A 21,390-nucleotide genomic window follows, 5' to 3' on the forward strand; every position below is an offset into this window, starting at 1 on the left:
GCGTGGGCAGGTGGGGAGGAACTGGGGTGTAAAGAGAGAGCAGCAGGGCTGAATCCTGCGGCAGCTCACATGCTGCCCTGTGTCAGTCCCTTGCCTCGTGGCCTCAATCTGCTCATCTGTAAAGTGGGAGCCATAGTTGTGACCAAAGTGCTGCTGGCGTCAAACGCGATGAAAGTGAAAGTGCGTTGTAAACTGTAAAGGACTAAACACGCTACTGTTATAACATTACCTCTGTGCCCGGCAGTGTGCTACCCAGCATGCTTTCCGTGCCCATCTTAAGGGCATAGGGGTCGGCCGATAATGCTCCCCCAGAGATGTCCCTGTCTGATCCCAGGGACTTGTGATGCAAGGGACTTGGCAGATGGGATGGAGCCTCCTGAGGGGGAGGTGGGCCTGGATTACCCGGTTAGGCTCCAACTTCCCTGCATCACAAGGGTCTTACTTAGAGAGAAGCAGGAGGTCACAGTGAACAGTAGATGTGGCGACACAAGTCAGAGGCTGAATGGCTCGGGGAAGGGACCCCGCACCGGGGAATGTGGGTGGCCTGTACAGACTGCAAAATTTTCTCTTCCTGATGCTCCTGGAAAAAAAACACAGTCCCTTGGACGCATTTGAGACGTCTGACCTCCAGACTATAAGGACTAAATCTGTGTTGTTTTAAGCCACTAAATTATTGGTAACCTGTTCCAGCAGCAGTAGACAACACATAGAGGCGTCAGGCTTATCTGGACTCATGTCCTGGTACCACTGCTTGCTTCATCCAGGAAACGGAGATGATGACAGAGTGCCTGCCTCATCGGGTGGGGGAGAGGTTAAGTGAGATGGCGCAGCTAGAGCCCATAGCCCAGCGCCAGCCTGGCATTCAATAAGCCCTCAGCCCATACGGACAGTTATTAGTATCATATCCTTTAATCACCACTAAGGCTATATGCAGCCAGTGTGTTGTGATTATCTCCACATCATGAAGGAGGAGACCTAATCGGGTTAAGGGAACGGGACTGCACAGGCTACAGGTGGCAGAGCCAGAGCCTAACCCAGGCCTGGGCGTTCGAGGCCATGCTCACCGCGCCGCTCCACTGTGCTGGACCACGACGCCTCCTTCAGATGCCAGCTGCTTAGGCAGGGGCACCCAAGCCAAACGGAGCACAGAGCTCTCTGCACAGGCCACGGCCGCCAAGGCTGGAAATCAAATAAATCTGTGTTTATTAGGGAAGCAGAAACTCCAGCTGCCCTGGAGATCCGCATCTAAGAGGTGACCGACCCTCCGCCACCCGGGGCTGGCCAGCCCCCTGCAGCAAATCATGGAAGTCTGAACACTGTGTTTAGTCATCTTGGTCCTGGAATAATTGCTATCATCGTAAATGTTTTATAGCCCTCATTACGGCTCGCATTTAAATATCAGTGTAGTAATACATTAATAAGTCACCACTGCCGACGCAGTTAGTCGAAGCCCTGTGTATAACTGCACGTCTGTTCAGCTAAATTAGGGCTGGCTGTGAACTCAGCGGCGCTGAGTGGCTGGGCCGGGCCGGAAGGAAGCCACTTCTCTGCCAAGGCGTCTTGCTTTTGCCTCTGAGAGTATGGAGGATGCTCAGACTGTAGCTGGTGGTGGCGCTGGAACTCTGGGATGGATAGAAGGGGAAACGAAGGTGCCATTTAAGGTGTTCCTAACCGGGTGGAGAGGGGTTGGGGGTCATAGTTCCCACCCCCAGGAAACTCCCTGCGGAGGCTGGAGCACCGGTCAGATGGGAGTGGCAGGGTCTCCAGCCCTGTCTGATGAGATGCTCTGAAGGCTTCCTGAGTGGGTGGAGATGGGATGGACTCACACACTCGCTCACGGAAAAGATAAGCCACGGAAAACATGCAGCTCTGTGGGTTCGATTTCATAAAAGGCAAAGTGGTTATTAGAGTTGCAGAGGGCCGAGCAGATCTGTTCATTCCTTTTGACCACGTGATGCGCCTAAAATAATGCCAGACACACGGTAGGTACATAATAAATATGGGAGGGAGGGGAGGAAGAGTATGCGGTTCTGTGCCTTTGTGTAAACAGACTGCCCCCTGGCCTTATCGGCCAAACACAGGCCAAGTATGAAGGGGGCGGGGGGGTGGGGATTGAGGAACAGCCTGAAGCCAGGGGGATGGATCGCTGGGATCCTGCTGTGAGCTCAGTCACCAGGGACTGGGAAAGGGATCTGTGCAGGGCCCCTTGGGTGAGACGGGTATGGGGACTGTTGTGTGCTGGACAAAGCTGTTTCTATTTCTGGGGGGCTAGGGGGTGGGGGTGGAAGGAATGACCAGGCAGGACCAGATTCTCTCCTCTAAGGTCTGCTGATGAAGACCTGTGGGTAAGAGATGCTGATCATCTGCCCAAGACCACACAACTAGGGTATATAAGACGCAGTTCGAGCCATGTGTGGAATGGGGCACGGGGCGGAAGTAATGCGCCGAGAGAGAATGCTGGAGGGCATTTTAAGAGGAAGATCGTGTGCTCGCCAAGAGCCCAAGGCTAAACGCACCTGGCGGTCCTGCCACAGGACACTTTCTGCAGGCGGTGCCTTGGCCGTGCTGTCCCTGGGCCTCCACGACAGGGTCCAGTACCGGCCATATGTGCCTCCAGCCCGATTTCATTCTCTGGCAGCCTCATTTCATGCTGACCCATCTGTGGAGCTCACATCTCTCCCTTTCCTTTCACGTACAAAGAACCCAGTCAGTGCGAATGTCCTGCTGTCGGAGTTGCCAGCCACGGCATGGACGCGCACAGGAAGAGGAGACCTAGCCCCTGGCCTCTCGGACTCCCTTATGATGGATAAGAGGAGCTTGAGGAGTCAGGATAACCTCTCCACGTGGCATCCTTTGAGGCAGTGGGTGCACGGGGCAACTCGAGGTGTCTTCAGCAAGATGGCGCTGGGTTCAAGTCCCATCTCCAGAGCTTAGCAGCCAGGGTCCCTGGGAAGTCGGCCTGCCTTTCTGCAGCTCAGCCCCCTCGTCTCTCACACGAGGGGAATGCCTCCCTTGTAGGGCTGTGTGTTACTGCGCGATATAAATCTGTTTCCTTCTCTGTAAAACATGAGTGGGGAACCTTTTTTCTGCCAAGGGCCATTTGGATATTTATAGCATCATTCCCTTAATATAATTCACTTAATATAAATGTATGTTGCTATGGACAAAGCTCCTAGATTTATTGAATTTCGAGTCCCGCCTGCAGTTGCCTTAGCAGGGCCAGACCAAATGATTTCTCGGGCCTTCTGCGGCCCGAGGGCTGGATGTTCCCCACCCCTGCTCTAAGATGAGGACAGAGAGACCAGCTGGCGGTGTAGGTGTGGGAATGAGAGCTGTTGTCATGGGGCACTCAGCACCTAGTCAGGATTCAGGAAGCAATACTATTGCTCCAGGTGGGCCAGTAAGTACTGAGTGGGCAGCAGAGGGGCAGAGACATCACGGATTCCCTAATCATAGGGAGAGCCGTCCGTCTGCCTGTCTCTGGCTGCCCCACCCCATGACCCGTGGTTAGGGATCCTTGGTCCCTCTTGCAGTCACATCCTTCCCTCCCCGCCTTCACGAGTCACAGTACCCCTCAGGCCGCCCCTGCTGACCATGTCCCTTTTTCCTCCATCTCCGCAGCACCCTCAACAACAACAACATCAGCCGCATCCTGGTCACCAGCTTCAACCACATGCCGAAGATCCGAACCCTGTGAGTAAAGCTCCCTGCTCTCCTCCCCCTCTGCCCCACCCCCCCTGCCCATACACGCAGCCCACAGCGCAGCCGGGTAAGACCTACCGTGAGACCTCCCGGACTAGGACCCGCCGGGGGGTTTTCTGTCCAGATGCTGCCGCCTCTGCCGTTGACTGAGGGGGTGTTGGTGAGCGAGGGCACGGGGGAGGGAGGAGGGGAGGACCAGGGTGCCATCCATGGTCTGACCCACCCTCCGCAGCAGGCAGACCCGTGCTCTTCATCCTGGGACCCTTCCTGGGCTGTGGGAATCTCCTTTGTGTTTTCCATCTTGATGGGAAAGTAGGTTGGTGTTCCCTTGTCACAACATAGAGAACTGGGACCCAATGACTCACCATCTCCTTAGCTAATGTCATGCCCCTGGCGGTTCTACCCATTGCCAGTGATCGCAATAGTTTTCCCTCTGGGGCCCGGGGAGGAGAGGGAGCCTTGGCTGCTCCTTGTTCCCATCCCCCCATCCTCACTGCCCTGCCCACCTGCCCCAGAGGGTAGCTGACATTGGAACGCAATAACTTGGTTCTTTATCCCTTCCAAGGTGTGTACTCAGGAGGCAGATCTTCCCCTGACGCCCCATTCAGAGAGCAGCTTTAGTGTCCCTATTACCAGGGGGTCCCCCCCTACTCAGCCAGAACCCCTTTTGTATATTTCTTTGCACTTGAGCTCCGCTGGCCTTGCAAAGAGGTTCATACTCTGCTTTTCTTGTTGATGGGTCTCAGTGGTCTGTGCATCACAGCTGTAGGGGAGAGCCAGCCCCCACGAGCTCTCAGCCAAATACATTTAGGGCCAAGGCACAGGGCCAGACTTCCTGAAGCCAGGGGGGTGGACAACCTCAGAATAGCCGTGGAAATCAGGCTGAAGGCACATACAGCCTGGGCTCACCCTTCTACAGGGGCCGGTCATGGGGGCCCAGGGACAGCACCGCCTACGGGAGGTGTTCTGTGGCAGGATCTCCTTTCCCACTAGTTAAGCAGGTGCTTTTTGCCTTGGTCTCTTGGCAAGCACAATATCTTCCACTGAAAATGCCCTCTAGCATCTTCTATCGTGTGCATTACCTCTGCCCCATGACCTGATCCACACATGGTTAGCCCCGGGGCGTCTCTTGCCTCCTCTGTGAATGTAAAATGCCTGGCATGGAGTGGACGGTAACTGATATTAATGGTTTATTATTATTATCATCATGGTCATCGGTATCATCACTATTTAGCCAGAGATCTGGACTGCAAGTACTAAGCACCTAGCTTACCCATGGCCCCTAAGCAACATGGAATCCACAAAGGTTTGAAAATCCTTAGAGCAGTGGTTCCCAAAGTGGGGTCCCTAGACCAGCGGTGGCCAACCTGTGGTCCGCAGACCTCTGGTGGTCTGTGAGGTCTGAAAGGTTGGCGACTGCTGCCCTAGACTACTAGGGCCAACATCACCTGGAAATTGTTAAAAAAAAAAAAAAAAAAAAAAAAAAAAAAACCACTCCAGGCCCCACCCCAGCCCCAAGGAATCAGATTTCCTGGGGTAGGCCCTGCCACCTGTTCTTCACTAGCCCTCCAGGAGCTTTCAGTGCTCAAAGGATGCTCATAAGCGTTGAGGACCCCCTGCCAGGGTGAAAAAGTGACCTTATCTCAGGTGGGAATGAAGTGGGGACCAATGGAGCAGTGTGTGAGGAAACAATGCAGAGTATGCTAGGGCTCCGAGTGGAAGTCATGCAGACCTGAGTGTAAGTGCAAGGGGTGGCGCCTCCTCTGGGCAATTTCTCCATCTCTCTGTGCTTCACGGACAGCGAGTGAAATGCTTGCCTCCGAGCTGTTGGGAGAATGCAGTGCACTGAGGTGTGTCTGGTCATGGTGTGCACTCAACCAATACTAGTTGTTATGAAGAAGAAGAATCCGGGTCCAGATTCCATCACTGTTCCCCAGCCCTTCCTTTGATCCCTCGTATGATAACATAACTCAGCCAAGAAAATCCATCCCTTTCCCCCCGCTTTAAAATGGGACGGTGCACTGACGGAGTTTGAAGGAGAAACCATTGGGTCTTCAAAGACCTTTTCAAAGTCCCCATCAAATCACCAATGGGCTGGAGAAGAGTGTGGCCAGGGCTGTGGGTCTCAGGGTGCTGGGGCCTGTGTCCCCAGGCGAGTGGGTTGCCTAGGAGAAATATGGCTTTTCCCTGCAGAAATCAGCAGCCAGCTCCTGCGGCTGCTCCCCTGTGACTTCTGCTTCCCCTCTTGTTACCTTCAGTTTAGGAGCAGCAGTAGCGGAGGTTGGGCTGGGTCCATAGGACAGTGGGGGGCGGGGGGCAGGGAGTGGCCAGGTCTGGATCTCGGGCGCTTCGTTTGGGGATATGGGGTCTGGGAAGAGGATGGAAGAGTTTATTCTCCTTGTTTCTGTTGTCATCCTTCCCTGTGGTCCTGAACACTCATCTGATGAGTTCAAATCAATCAATCAGTCTCGTCTGCTCCCTTTGCTCCCTGCCTGTGCCATTTTCTCTTTAGTTTAATTTCAGAGATGGCTCTGTGCAGAGCTCCCTGGAGACTTGAGCTGACTAATCCCCTTCCCTGTGATTAAGGGGGTGGGTGGGGGGCTGGTGCTGGAGAAGGGGGAGGGGAGAGAGGAAGGAAGTCATAAATGGGATTTCTAAAGGAAAGCTTTTATATTGAATTCAGAAAGCCACATTTTATAGAAAATGAACACTGACTCCCTCTAAAAGGATTTGCTGGAAATTTAATTTAGCGTCTGTGGCTAAAAGGCACCTATTACAAATTGGCATTTGTATCCATTCACCTTATCTTCTGTGAAGGTGGTTTTGCCGACCTGGAGTATGGTGTTTCCGTCAGCAAAGCCCGCACGACCACGTGCAGGAAGCACCCAGCCACCTTGATGCCTTGGGCAGGGCCCCAGGTTGGGAGAAGGAGTCTGAGGCTCATCTCCTCCCAATAATAAGTTGTTCCAACATCACAGTGTGCCAGGCCTTGTACTGAGCACTCACCAGGAATCATTTCAATCCTCACAGCAACCGCGGGAAGGGGGCATCTTTAATACCCCCATTTTACAGAGGGTAACCCTGAGGCCCAGAGTTAAATCGCTCCCCCCTCCTTCAAAGTCACAGTCAGAAAGCACAGAGCCAGTGTTACATCCAGGCAGTGTGACCTCAGAGCTTGAGCGCATCCTGTTCAGCAGAGGAACAGGTCCCAGATGGGCCAAGGCAGGTGACCGGAGCTTCTGTGTCGCCCCCATGTCATTGCCGACCCAACCCACCAAGATTATTGAAAGTCATTAAAATCATTTCCTTCTCCCTCCAGAGGGTGAGGAATACTCCTCCTGGCAGCGTAGGCTCACATTGGGGGTGACACTACTCAACCTGGTCTCCCCAACATGATATGAAGGGCGGCATGAAAGAGCCTGCCCAGCTGGGCTCTCCCAGCATTCCTGGTGGGTAAGAGTGCAGCAGGGGGGAAACTGAGTCCACCAACCGTCCCAGGCTTTTGACAAGAGCCTTCACGTGGCTTCCAGGTCATTTTTGGTCACCTCTTCTCCAGGGTCCCCCTTGGGAGAGGAGAGACCCCTACAAAGACAGACTAAGGATCAGGGAGCAAGGTTCAGGGGAGAGGTGGCTGGGGCTGGCCGTCGGGAATTCAGGCAGCACCCACCTAATCGAATCTTCCAAAAGGGGGACCTCTGACATTTTGATTATCTCAGAAAGTAATCTGCTCAGCAAGGATCCGACTCACCTAAACCTCATTTCTGTTCTTGCATTGATCTCTTACCCTGATTGGAACCGACAGGAATTCGTTCTCATTGATCCGGCTCGTGGGCCCACTCTCGTTGGTTCAACGTGAACCTCTGTGTCCTCTGCTTCCATTCCACAGCCTTTCCTAAGGAAAGCCAAACTCTCATGCAAAGGCTCCCTCCTGGCACACAGGACTGGCCCTCAGCCTGTGTGTGCCACCAGCCTGCCTCCCAGCAGACCACCACTTCATCATCCCAGGCAGCCTAGACCCTTGGGGGCAGCGGGGGTGGCCATGGAGTCCCTGCTCTCTCCCGGCAGCTCGCTGATGGGCCAGGAGACAGACCACTGTCACTCATGCGGCCCTTTTCCAGGAAGTCCCTCTCCTCATGCTCTTTAGGAAAGAGGGACCTGCAAGCTCATGCCAGGCCCTCTCTGTCCCGGCACAAAGGGGTCATCTTTGTTGAATAGACAGTGGTCTTGCGTTCCCTCTTGAAACTGAGGTCCTTCCCCAACTTAGGACTTTGCCTCCCCAACCCCTCCCACCTGTCGCATCTCTTTCTAGAGCGCCTTTAGCAGCATGGGGGTTGGTAGGCGGTGGGAGGGGGGTGTCTGAGCTTTAAGCTCACAAGGGAAGATTGCTTGGGGCCCATGATAGGCACTGTGTCTTGGACTTAGGAGCCTATTAAAATGTGTTTGACCTTAATTATTGGCTCTGGAGTCCAAAAAGAAAATTGCGCCATCAAAATTAATCATCTAATCTAATAAAAGACAAACATGCAAATTGACCATACCTTCACTATGCCTTAAGCCATGCCCACCAGCCAATCAGAGCAACTATATGCAAATTAACCCAACCAAGATGCTGGCCAGCAGCCATGGAGCTGGAGCGAGCAGGAGGCTTGGTTGCTCCAGTGATGGAGGAACCCAAGCTTCCCACCCATCCTGGCCAGCTCTGAGCTCCCCTGAAGGCAACAAAGTTTTAATTATAGAAGGTAAATAAATCTCAGAATAAAAAAAAGAAAAAAAGGAGAGGCTGGGAGCTTCCGTCGCCGGGGGGCTTGGCCAGCCTGAAAATGGCCCTCAGTCCCTCACCCAGACTGGCCAGGCACCCCAGTGGGGACCCCCAACCCTAAAGGGGGTGTGGGCAGCCTGAAAACAGCCATCAGCCCCTCACCCAGGATGGCCAAACCTCCATGGGTTGAGGTTCCCCACTGGGGGGGGGGGGGCTTGACCAGCCTGCAAACAGCCACCAGCCCCTCACCCAGGCTGGCCAGGCACCCCATTGGGGACCCCCACCCTGAAGGGAGCAGGCCTAAGCCAGCAGGTGGTCATCCCCCGAGGGGTCCCAGACTGCGAGAGGGCACAGGCCAGGCTGAGGGACCGCCCACCCGAGTGCACAAATTTTTGTGCACTGGGCCTCTAGTTTTAAAATAAAAATCTTTTAAAATATTTTCAGCAGACAAATTTGACATTCTATGTGGGATTCACATTCATTTAGTTCGTCTGGTATGATGGGATGTGGACCCCCTAGCCTGCAAGACCCCCACTGGACCTGACTGGCCAGAGGTTCGCTTCCATTGGGGGCACAAGTGAGCTGCCATTGGCCAACAGTTAGCAATGTTGACCTTGCGCTAAGTGGAGGGTGGTCAAGAGCCCTTCTGCTCTCTCCACTTCAGGCAGAGGTGGCCTGGCCACTGCTCCTGCCGGCCCTCAGTCTCATGGCTGGACACCGAGTGGAAGTCCCCGACACTGCCAGCTGATTAGCATGCCCAGGGCTGGGTGTTTGACATTTGCATCGGAAAGCCAAGTGTATGGCAAGCTGATGTGACTTAAACTCCTACCACCACTCCCAATGACCTGGGCTGGTGGAACGAGCAGGTTGGAAACCCCTGAGAGAGAAACCTTGGGGAAGGATGTTTAGAAGCCCCTGCACATCCTGAGTTTGCCCCCGGTTAGTGGGAAGGAAATCTGGGCCACTTAACCAGATAGGATTCCCCTGGAATTAGGACCTGCAGTCAGCTCTTTGGTCTCTTATTCACTCAAGGAGAAACTGATCTGGAATCACAGCTACTAGAGGGAGAAGCCAGAGTCCTGGGACTGGTTAGGGGGTCTTCTCAGGGGTCCCTGAGCCAGTCAGGGTAGCAGGTGTGCCAGGGGGGCTTGGGCTGGGAGACAGACGCAGGGCACCGTGGAGAGGCTGTGGAGACTGCAGGTGTCTGGTGGGGACAACCCCCTATTGGAATAGGAGGGTGGAGAGGGCACACCTTCTCTCCAGGCCCTGCTCAACCTGATGGGGCACCCGGTGGTATTGGTTTGGGGCTCACTGGGATTACATGCAGGGGGTCATTGAAGGAATGCCTGGGGAGAGAAAGAAAGGCTAAAAGCACCTCAGATCTCAGCCCAGTGCCTCCATAGACTGTGGCATTGATGAGACACTGTTTCAAGCCGTCAATAACTCATAATCATAGCTCCAGCAATGCCATCTGCACAGGAACCACCCTGTGGAAGTTTGGCTCGCTCAGGACTGTCACTGTGATGATGTCACGCTCCCCTCCTGTGCTGAGGCTTCTTTGGGGGGTTGGGGGGGAGAAGAGTGTGGAAGGACTATTAAGAAACAGTGAATTGCTCAGAACCCAGGAGGCATCCGTGGGACGGGGCCTGCATGCGGCGATGACTGTAGTTTGTGATTCAGCAACATTAGGGTTGAGACTCCTGTGGTGACTCAGTTGCGCAGAGGGGCGTGCTCCCTGGGGCTGCTGAGGGTATCACGCTGGAGAAAGGTTTGGCCCCCTCCGTTCAGCCTGTGACAGCGTCTTCCCTCTGTCCCTTCCTCTCCCAGGCGCCTCCACTCCAACCACCTGCACTGCGACTGCCACCTGGCCTGGCTCTCGGATTGGCTGCGGCAGCGGCGGACGGTTGGCCAGTTCACACTCTGCATGGCGCCCGTGCACCTGAGGGGCTTCAACGTGGCAGACGTGCAGAAGAAGGAGTACGTGTGCCCAGGTGAGGCTGCCCCACCCATACACTCTCCCTGACCCTGGCCTTGGACACCCACCCAGCCCAGAGCTCGGTGTGGAACCCCCAAGGTTTCCCCAGCACTCTGTCGCCACTTAGAGATCCCTAGGGTGCCTCGAGGGTCTCCAAGAAAGAAGGTTTTTGTCATTTGTTGAAGGAAAAGGCTCAAAGAGCTCATGCGTCACTTTCTGTTAAGCCTGACTGTCCATCTGGGCTAAGAAACCTCACACTTGTTAGGCGCGTCAGCATTTGCTAAACAGGTTCCTGGCATCTGGTCGCTCATCGAAATCGGGAGGCAGGACCACGGAGGCTTCGGGGTCAGCCTGTGTGGCTGGGAATCCTAGCTCTGCCCCTCACTAGGATGTGACTTTGGCAGGTTACCTAGCATGTCTGCAAAATGGAAATAATAATAGTACACAACTCAAGGAATGCCCGGGAGGACTGGATGCGATAATGCATATAAAGCCCTGAGCATCATGCACAGAACTAGGTGAGAGCTAATAAGCGGAGCTTAGTAATTAGTAATTAGTACAGTGCAGAGGGCCCACCGAATGTGCTGAGCAAACAGAAGCAGTTGACCTTGGGCATTTGAAGTGTAACAGGAGCGGATCGCTGTGTAGCCCAGGAAACTGACTCTGCACAGATAACTGAGGCAGAGCTGGTCTCCGGGGTTAGGAGGCGGCTGAGAGATACAGGAGGATGGAGTAGCTTTTCCGCCTCATCCTAAATTTGCTTGCTTGTTCATTTTTTACTTTTCATTGACATTCTCTAGTTCTACCAACTCTCCCTTTTCCAGGAGCAAAAAAAAAATGTAGAGCTAATCCCTCTATTTTCTCTAGAAAAATAAATAAATAAAAAGATGACTCTCCCAGAGGCATTCCTGGAACCCAGGAGCCCAGTCCCAGAGCTGGGGCCCAGCAGCCTCCGGAGGCTGCTCTTGGGGAGTCCACACGCAGGAAGAAGGGCGGGGGCGTGGCACTGTGGGGCGGCACTCTCGCCCTCCTGGACTGCCACCCTGTTCAGTGTGGAAGGGGTTGGGGCGCATGTGCTGCGGCCGGTGTGGCCAGGGTGCAGATCGGCACTTCTGCCCGTAGGCATGATTGCAATCTAGTAAGGATTTTCCATGAATTCAGCCGCATCGCGCTCTCTGCTGCTTGTTCCTGTCATGTCACTACTTCATCAAGTTCATTATCCAAAAACATTGGAACATATCTCAGAGCAGCACCTCAATAATTTCCTATAGACGCCCACTCAGAAATCACTTCCCATCAAACACATTTAATACAACCGTTTATCACACGAGCACCAAACTCAAATATAGTGACTGTAATTACAGTAATTATTAGGCAGAGGAGACAATATCAGCGTAAGTGCCAGTGAAAGAAATAATTACAGAGTGCAGGAGTCATCCAAGAGCTAATGAGGAAAACTAATTAGAGAGAATGTTAAAACACACCAGGATAGGTGGTGCCAAGTTTAACGCTGCGCAGATCGGGAACGCGCTTCATCACGGAGGCACCTCCCCGTCCGAGGAGTGGCAAAGCATTGCTTACCCAGAAGCAGCTAGGATCCAGAGCCCAGGGGGGCAGGCTGACCCTTGTGGGTCCTGGACCTGTCAGCACCCCAAGTCCCCCTCCTGTGAAATGACTCAATCGCCCAGGCAGGGTAATGGGTACATAGGAGCATCCTTGTCACCTCCCCTGTTTATAGCATTAAGGCCCATGTGATGGTCCCTGCAGCTTCTTAGTGCAAAGCTAGGCATCTTTTGAGGACATGAGAATTTAGTCCACAGATTCCAGACATGAACATGCTATTGATCGCCACCCTCTTGCCATGGTATGAGTTTAGGGGAGCACCATACTGGGGCCCCAATCCATGAGGGGTTCTGTAGGTGCTTCTCAGGATCTCAGGGGTTGAAGAGAGAGCGCTGTACAGGTTCTTTCTGGGAAGGTCGAAGGCAGACTTAAAGGTCTGGGGGGGCTGGTGCATTGAACATCCATGATGAATGAACCAGCACCGTTATTAGTGAGGTGCTGGATGACCGCCGTCTCCAAAACGTGCTACCTCTTTAATAAGTGTTCAAGGTCGTTTGGGAGGCTGTGACAAAAGGATTTCAGAGGGAGCAGCATGGAGCATGACGGGCTGTGCACAGGAAGGTCACAGAGAAGGGCTGTGTTCATGTACTGACCACCCCCCACACACACTGCCGGGGGTGCAGGCCCCACCCCATGGCAGAGCCCAGCAGGGCAGCCAGATGAGGCAGTTTTGTGCAGACCCAATTATGTTTGTTTTAGGTCCTCGTTCAAGCTCTTCCCTCAATAACTTGTGGGAGGAAGACTTCAACCAATAAAGGGGGGCAAGGACATCTCTTCAAAAGTTGAGGTTATCTGCTCAGGAGACTAGAAAGACTTGGGGCACCAATCAGCCATCCCTGCGTGTTGCTCCATCACCTGCATCCATAAGGGCAGCACAGAAAACCTCCCCGGGCCCTTCGATGGTATAAAAAAATCCATCAAACACAGGACCACAGAGACAGGAGAGCGCTTTCGTCTCAGCCTGTGAGGGCCTCCTGCCCGAGTCCCTGATGTTCCCCTTAGAATTAAGTGCACTGTCTGGGCCCAGTCCTCTCCATACGGCCCTGGCCACGGGCTCGTTCTCACTCCAGCTAACCCAGAAATCCTCTAGAAATGCACTTCGGCAAAACCCATCTCCTCTGTCGACTGTCCCCTTCCAATCGGAGGCATTTACTTTTTCCTCTGGGGAATCAACTGGGAACTTTTCACAGGAGTGTGGGACTCTATCTTATTTTGTATTCGTGTTTTTTCTGTGATCTACAACTTGACTGTTTGGTTTCTCTGTTAGCTTTTTTTGCTCAAGCGGAAGGTTAGAGCGCAGGACAGGAAGAGTCCCTGGCCCCTACTCCGTGGGCCTGGCCAGACTGGGGCTGGGTCTGAGTTCACAGAACAGCCCAGAGAAAAGGCTCTGCTCTGGCCATTACTCGGCTCATGTGATGTGAGTTGCAAGATGTTTTGTTTTATTCCATCCTTACCTAAGGGGCTTTTTGGTGGTTTACACCCTCAGCTTTATCTTCCTTGTGTCAGTTTTCTGGTACCTTGATCTGAGAAAGTGTTACCGACCCCCCCTTTGTAAATCAAGGGGCTTAGTTAAACATCTGACTCCTGATTCCATGCCTCTTTCCCCTGAACATCTTCGCACTCATCCGGTTGTGCCATTTCCCACTCATCTGCCCTCGGCCTTTGAATGTGAGATGCCTTTTCAGGAAGATTAATCTTACCTTCTAGTAATAAGGGGCCTCTCAACAAACATCTTCTTTATTATTAAAAATGAAATGGGTGTATCTCCCTGGAAACAAGAAACTCCTCCTTCCCCACCCCCCCTTTTTTTTAAAATTTGGGACCAGTTACAAAGTATAAAGATAATTAAGGTAAGCCTGACTGGCCGCCCATCTCCTTAGGAGGTTTTAATTAAAACCCCATAATTGGACATTGCGAGGATGAGATTATTAGGTTTATAGCCATTCCCCAAATTATCATGCCTCTGGCATTTGAATCGTGTGCATTTATATTCTCATCATAATTGCTCGAGTCCCATTGTCATCACAGCCTGTTGTTGGCTTTTGAAAGGCCAGAGGCCAACAGGGATGCTTAATTTGAATGCTGGAGTTAATTTGTTTCCACATGCTCACAAGGCCATTGGACTCTTCAGCTCTGTGCGCTCCTCTGGGCAACATTCTCTTTAAAGACAGAAAGAAATAAACTCAGCCCCAGCACAGGAGTGCCCAGCCACTGCATTGTGGCTTACACGGCCATGCGTCAGCCAAGCCTCCTCCTCCCACCTCCCAAGGCTCTGAGGCTGTGAGGGCCTTCAATTCCAGGGCACTAAAGAGAGGCGCTTGGCTGTCTTTTGGCGGAGGTGATGGTAAGAACACATGCTGGGCAGTTTGCTTAACCTCCCTGTTCTTTTGTTTCCTCGTCAGTCTAATGGGAATCATAATAACAGAGCCTCCGTCATGGCTTTTATGAGGATCCAGTGGGATCATTTATACACAGCCCTTAATGCAGTCTCTGGCACATAGGACACATCCTACAGCCTTGAGCTGCTTTTAGGAGAATGGTGGTAACTTTTAGCTTGGGCACCACCGTGTCCTTGGGCAAGAACTCTGTCTCTCAGGGCTCCATATCCCTTCCTGGGGTGAAGTTCAGTGGCCTCTGCCCCACCATCTGGGCAGAGAAGTTAGGGCCTTCGCTTTCAGCGTGATGATCATCCCCATCTGCCAATTAGGAGAACACTGATGAGGGGGAGTCTGGGCCGGAGCGTCTCCCTGGTCAACCTGCTGCCTTTCCTGCCTCTCGAGACTAGAGGGGGTGCGGTCAGCAGAGACAGGATCGCCAATGCCCCGTCCAGGCTGGCGGTCATGGCACTCTCCCTGTGAGAGCTCTGGCTGGGAGCATATTCCCGCACTCGATCACCAAGTGCCTTCCCTTTCCTCCCGCTTTGGTGCGGAGCTAGCTTTGGCTTCAGATGAAAATTCCAGAGCTGAAGTGGTAGAAAGGGGGAAAGGTGGTCCAGGCCCCAGTGGGGAGACAGGTGCTGGCCCACATCCCCGTCCGTTTCCCTGGTCTGGAGGGGATGGCCCCCCAGCCTCCACGCAGCAGCCTTTAGTGCCACGGGAGAGCTGCAAGGCAGAGCTCGGGGAGCCAGTTAAGGAGGCAGGCGGGCACACAGTTAAGGAGGCGGGCATGCAGAGCCAGGCTGCCCGCACTCCTGAATTCATAACCAGCGCCTTAGAACGTTGGTGCTGGTTCCGTGTGCTGGTCCATCGCTGGGCTCCGGTTTAAGGGAGAGGAGGAGGTGGTGCCCATCGACAGGCTTGCCCCATGATTCCGAGGCCCCAGGAACACACGTGCATGCAGCAGGCACATACCCAGACAGTCCCTCCCATGAAAGATATGTGGAGGCTCTTCCTATCCCGATGTAAAAACTCCGTTCCCACTTCTCTCTGCTTCTCAGCTTGTGGTCATAGAATTCACTGGATAGAAAGGGAGAGGGTTCCTCACTTTGCCCCCTTGGAATTCACTGCCTCCTTCCCTCCCCCCACCACCCTCAGCATGCATGGCCGGGAAAGGCTGGGAGCAATGGACCTGCTGGCAGAGTTTGGTGCAGGGCCTGGGACACCCTGACTGTGTGGGTGAGCCAGGCGCCCAGTGAGCTGGGGGCAGGCAGGTGGCCTTGGCCAGCACTGAGAGCTCTGGTAGAAAGCCTTTGACCTCAGGCACGGGAGTCCCATCTACCAGAGCCCCTCCAGCTCCCCGCTCTGTGGCTGACCCTGTTGACCAGAGCCCAAGGCACTGGGGACTCAGGGGGCCTCCCCCAGGCCCTTCCAGGAGGACCTCTCATCCCCATGTCCAAGGGTTTCTGGGCCAATTGCATCCATGATTCATCCTCTCGGCCTGGTACTGAAATGGTGCTTCCTGCCGAGCCCTGTTTTAGGCACAGGAGTCGAACAGGAAGGAGACAGACACGGTCACTGCCCCGGTAGAACTGACATCAAGACTCAGTCTGTCCAGAGGCAGAGCTAAGGGGAGGGGCTTCTGCCGGCTCCACCCTCAGCGCCCAGATGGACAGGGCTCAGTCCATCAGGCGCTGACCATCTTCAGCCTGTGGTGTTCTGTCTGTTTCTACAGGAGAGCGACGCCCTCCCTGTGTGTGGATGCCCAACTGGGGCGCTGCCAGCCAGGTGCTCTCAGGGGCTATAATTACCTCTCCGAGTAATTAAAGGTGCTGTTAGTGACCTTGTTAAGGGTAGTTTTCAAAGGCTTTTTAAAAAGCCTTGACAACGCCCCCTTGAAAGCCGCTGACGCTGTCTGCAGGACAGAGCCACCCTGTGTAGGACCGGCTTCTTCCCAGGGGACGAAGGCCGCAGCCTGGTCTGCTTTAAACAGAACCGACTCCAGCATCGGAGTCTGAGTGCCTTTGAAAAACTCCATTTCAGAACTTCCTGTTACCCAGATGAGCCCTTGAGTATAATGCCTCCCCCCGCTTTCTTCTGAAACACCCCAACCACGTAATATTGACAATTGAAAGGGGGACAGCCATCCAATACCCTCCTCTCGGTGGATGGGCAGGAGCCCAGGCTGCACCTCTGAGGAGCCCTGGCATTTCCCCAATAGGAAGGCCCGGGTGTGGCCATGGTCCCTGGCGCTGTCAGGTGCGCTTGCCCCTTGGTGTGCAGGCTCAGGCCTGGCAGTTCTCTCTGGGGGCCCCATCGGCACTGTGAAAGCCCTGACATTGGGGCCACGCGTCCCACCTCCTCGGGATGTGGGTGAGGGATAGGAGCCTTCACGCAGTGGGTCCTCTTTGCCACCCGCTAAGACCGGTGCGCAGGGGAGGGGGAGGCGCTGGGAGGTGTCTTACTCCTTCTGCTTCCAGTTTCCAAAGAATGGGAATAGTCAGTCTTTAGACCCAGGAAGGACTTCTGAAGTCTGCAATGCAAACCCTTATCCACCGAGATGGTAGCAAAAAGCTCAGAGGGGGTCCTGCAGGCCATCATTGATAATATTAATAAGAATAACAATATTAACAACAACAAGCATTCCTAAGCACTGACTCTGCTGTACATTCTTCCAAACACTTTACATGCATTACCTCCCTTTGCCTTCCCAACAGAACCATGCTACCAAATACGCATTGCTATTCCCGCCCCCCCCCCCCATTTTACAGATGGGGGAAACTGAGGCACGGGGACAGGAGGGTGAGGTGATAGAACTAGGATTCAAATTGAGGCACTGGGACTGCAGAGCCCACACTCTCAGCCACTCGCCCTCCTCTTCCTGGCCCACGGCTCAGACAGGCTGGTTCTCTGGGCTGCCGTTTCCTCAGAAATGTACTAGTAAAGCCTTTCCCAGTTTAGAACGAAGCCGGGGTCCCTTCTCTCTAAGAGGATGAATGTTGCAGTTGGGGGTTTAATGTAAGTCGTCATCGCTCTGGCATTTTCCACGGTCTCCACTGGATCCACTAATGTGACACAGGAGAGCTGGAAGTCCTTATACCCTAGACAGGAATATTTTTTCAAGTGTCCAGCTAAGACAATGCTTTCTAAGTGTGTGTGTGTGTGTGTGTGTGTGTGTGTGTGTGTGTGTGTAGGCCGAGGGAAATAAGAGTCTTTGGTTATTGGGCTGGCATCAGGCATCAAGTTGAGTCTCTGCAGAAGGGCCACCCCCAGGTGGGACTAGTGAGCACGGAAGGCGGATCCTCCACTTCAAGTCTCACTCAGTGTCCGAAGTAGGACTTGCCTGAGGCCCAGTCGGTCCTGTGATTCAACTGCTGTGGCTGGATCCACCCAGCTTCCCCTCAGCTCCTCCAGGGGACAGAGGCCAGACTCCCACCATCCTTCCTTGCGTCTCACGTCCTGTGCCTGCCCAGTGAGGAGGTCTGCGGCGTTAGTCTGAGTTTGGTGCTGCCCGGGGCCCTCTGTTCTGGGAGGAGGGACATGGGCAGACGCAGAGCAGCCCTGCTAGACGCAGCAGGCCTGGGACAAGGTCCAGGAGGGCTGTTCGGCTGAGTCTGCCTTTTGAACCTCAGGGTCCACATTTGAAAAACTAACCACGGGTTTGGGATCCTGACCTCACTCTGAAGAACTAATCCTATTTGAAACTTATCTACTGTCTTTTCAAAGCGTTCTCATTCACTTCTTGTGTTAGAGGTTCGGTGTGACCACCACAGGGGGTGACTAGATCCGTGTGATGGAATTTCAAGTTAGTTTGTGACGCATATGTTTATCTACACTCGCCTTCTGCGTAAGCTCCTCAGATGCCATTTCTTGGGTTTTTGCCACTTTGGTTTAAATTCACAGTAGTTCTCGACTGAAGCAAAATTAAGAGCTGACTCCAAAATACGAGGTAACTTACTTGCCTTTTCCTAATGCAGCCAGTTTTGTTAGCTTGTTCTCTGTATGCAAACGCTGTGTGAAATGGCCTTGGATGGCACTGCTGACGCCTGTGTTGACCCTGAACACCAATGCCCCACACGGGGATGTGCACCCGCCTCCCTTCCTCCCACTGGTTTAGACAGTGACTTCCAGACACTAGAGGAAGGAATGAAAGTGTGTCTATACTCGGCATCCACATCCCAGGTAAACTCCAACCCCCCCCCCCCCCCCCGCTACTGGCGGGGTCACCAGACATGGGGCACCCTGAGACAGTAGTCCCAGGGTCAGCTCGTGGCATGTTTTTGTGTGTGGTTGACTCAGAGAGCAGCTCTTTCTCTAAAAGATGAGGGTGATAGGCTGACAGAGCAGGTGGAACAATCCAGAAATAGTCAGGTCAAGGGCAGCATCTCTCCTCCTGGCTGAATGTGTAGCCAGAGGCAGCTGTGTCTGCAAGATGCGGACAATATCCGCTGGTGATTCTTTTCCAAGTAGCTGACTGTGTAGTGCTGCCTCATTGGGTAGCCGGTGAAGGGGCCCAGGAGCCCATTCGGCTCCTGACACTGCACGAGTTGACCACTGTGCTCTGGCCCCACAGGCCCCCACTCAGAGCCGCCATCCTGCAATGCCAACTCCATCTCCTGCCCTTCGGCCTGCACCTGCAGCAACAACATCGTGGACTGCCGGGGGAAGGGCTTGACGGAGATCCCCGCCAACCTGCCAGAAGGCATCGTCGAAATGTAAGTGCCCCATTGGCCACCCCTGTCTCAGCCAGTTCTCCAGGAACCGGCTGCCGTTGGGCTGTGGGAGCTGACTGTTAAACACTCAGGGGTCTCTCTGCTATCCTATAGGCTTCCCAGCTGTGCCAGTCCGTGCTCAGGAGCATGGGTTAGCCCTAGCTGGTTTGGCTTACTGGTTGTGTCAGCCCCAGGACTGAAGGGTCACAGGTTCAATCCCTGGCTCTGATTGGGGCACGTGGGAGGCAACCAATCGATATGTCTCTTCTCTCTCTCTCTCTCTCTCTCTCTCCTCTCTCTTGTCTCTCTCCCTCCCTTTCACTCTCTCTAAAAAACAATGGGGGGAAAATACCCTCGGGTGAGGATTAACAAACAAACAAAAAAAGAGCACAGACTCGAGAGCAGTAAGTGACGGCCCGCGTAGCCCACCTATTACTGTAAATGAAGCTTTATTGGAACACAGCCACGCTCGCTTGTTTACGTACCGTGCATGGCTGTGCAGGGAAGGCAGAGGTGAGCCGTTCGGCCCAGCAGCCTGATATGCCCTGTTTGGTCCTTTGTAGTAGAAGTTTGCCAGCCCCCTGGAGCCCCCTGGCTCCCCCCTTTACTAAGGGGGGAGGGGGAGAACTTCGGGCAAAAGGATTGCTCTTTCTCATCTTCAGTTTTCTCTTCTGTAGTAACATGACGATTACCTATCCCCAATGGCTCACTGTGAAACTGAGCGGAATGCTTTGTGTGAGCTCTGCGTGCGATCCGAGCACGTGGGCAGTGCCTGGACGGTGGCGGTGGGGAGAACCCGGGTGAGGAGCTGGTGTCACAGCCGTGCCCTTGAGCCCGAGACTGAGCCCTCTGTCGTTTCAGATCCGATGGTCGTCCTCTAGACAGTCTTTATGTGGGGGCAAGATGGTGTGTGTTTGTGTGTGTGCACAGATCTCCCAATTCCTAGGAACACAGGTTTGCCCACCTAGCCCCACCTCGTCCCTCTTCCCTCTGCTGAGAACATGGCCCACGTCTCATTTTGGATCGAGCGGAGGGGCAGTCAGCATTGACCCCGAGATCACGCTATATGACAATAACTTTCATTTTCTACATTCACCTTTGGGCAACTTTATTAAAGACATGATTAGATGAAACCCTCCTACTGAAAACATCATTAGATAAAATCCCTCCAAATAAGAGACACACATTTCCCTCACTTCCCTGCTTCATCTCCTCCTCCTCCTCCTTTTCCTCCTCCTCCTCCTCCTGCACACCCTTCCTATAGCCTCCTCTTCCTCCTCCTCCTCCTCCTCCTCCTCCTTTTCCTTCTCCTCTTCCTCTTTCTCCTCTTTCTCCTCTTTCACCTCTTCCTCCTCTGCATGCCCTATGTTCCCAACGATGGCCATTGACTCATCCATTCATACATTCCTCTAACAAATACCTATTGTGGGCTCACTGTGTTCCAGTCATTGTTCTGTACTTGGGGAGCATCAACAAGTAGATAAAATTTCTGCTTTCACGGTGCTTGCTTTCCGGTGGTGGGGAGAGTGTGACAAACAATCAACAAAGCAGAGTAAATTAGATAATATGCTAGAAGGTGGTAGGTTCTTTGGGAAAAGCAAGGAAAGAAAGTGAGGTAAATGAGACCCCAAAGAGTGAACGTCTGGAGGAAGAGTACTGTGCTGAGGCCCTGAGGTAGGGGTGTGCCTGGTGGGCCGGAAGCCCGTGTGGAGGAAACACAGTGGGGAGTGTTGGGGGATGGCTCGGGGGGGGGGGGGGGGGGGGTACACGGGACCAAATCCTGGAGGCATTTTAAGGACTTTGGTTTCACCTTGACTGACGTACAACCACGGAGCTCCAGTTTCTTCTGGCCCCGTCTGCTTTGCCAGCTTGTCTCTGATTTCCTTTGACACTTTCCTCCCCAGCCCCAGGGGACACAATCCGTGCCTCCACACCCCTCCTGGAGCCGGGAGCTAGCTAGCCAAGTGGCCCTTTAACCTGATACCCTCCCCTTCTGAGCCTTCATCCACCGTCACTCAGCCCTCAGCCTTCCTTTCAGCAAGAATCCACCATGACTTCCCTCACGCGTGACTGTGACTCTCCCTCACTCCTGGTTCACGGCTCTGGCCTCGAAGGGCCCTCTTTCCGTGGAATTCCCTTAGATCTCGGTGCCTCTTCGGCTCATACCTCCTGCTCGTTCTCTTGATTCTTGTCCTTATTCTCTCCCCTTTCTGCACTCTGTTCCCTTCTTTTCTCCCTCCCGTG

The 21,390-nt window shown here is 53.7% G+C and overlaps 1 protein-coding gene across 1 annotated transcript in view; it reads left to right on the top strand.

Moving 5' to 3' along the window:
• The window catches only part of SLIT3 (slit guidance ligand 3), a 533,716-nt gene that overhangs the window by 424,933 nt on the left and 87,393 nt on the right, over nucleotides 1–21,390 (top strand). Inside the window, exons 7-9 of the mRNA XM_036313891.1 lie at nucleotides 3,622–3,693; nucleotides 10,289–10,452; nucleotides 19,008–19,149. Coding sequence (XP_036169784.1) covers nucleotides 3,622–3,693; nucleotides 10,289–10,452; nucleotides 19,008–19,149 — 378 coding nt within the window. The remainder of the gene's footprint in view (nucleotides 1–3,621; nucleotides 3,694–10,288; nucleotides 10,453–19,007; nucleotides 19,150–21,390) is intronic.

Source organism: Myotis myotis, unplaced genomic scaffold (genome assembly GCF_014108235.1).
Source record: "Myotis myotis isolate mMyoMyo1 unplaced genomic scaffold, mMyoMyo1.p scaffold_m19_p_6, whole genome shotgun sequence".
NCBI lineage: Eukaryota > Metazoa > Chordata > Mammalia > Chiroptera > Vespertilionidae > Myotis > Myotis myotis.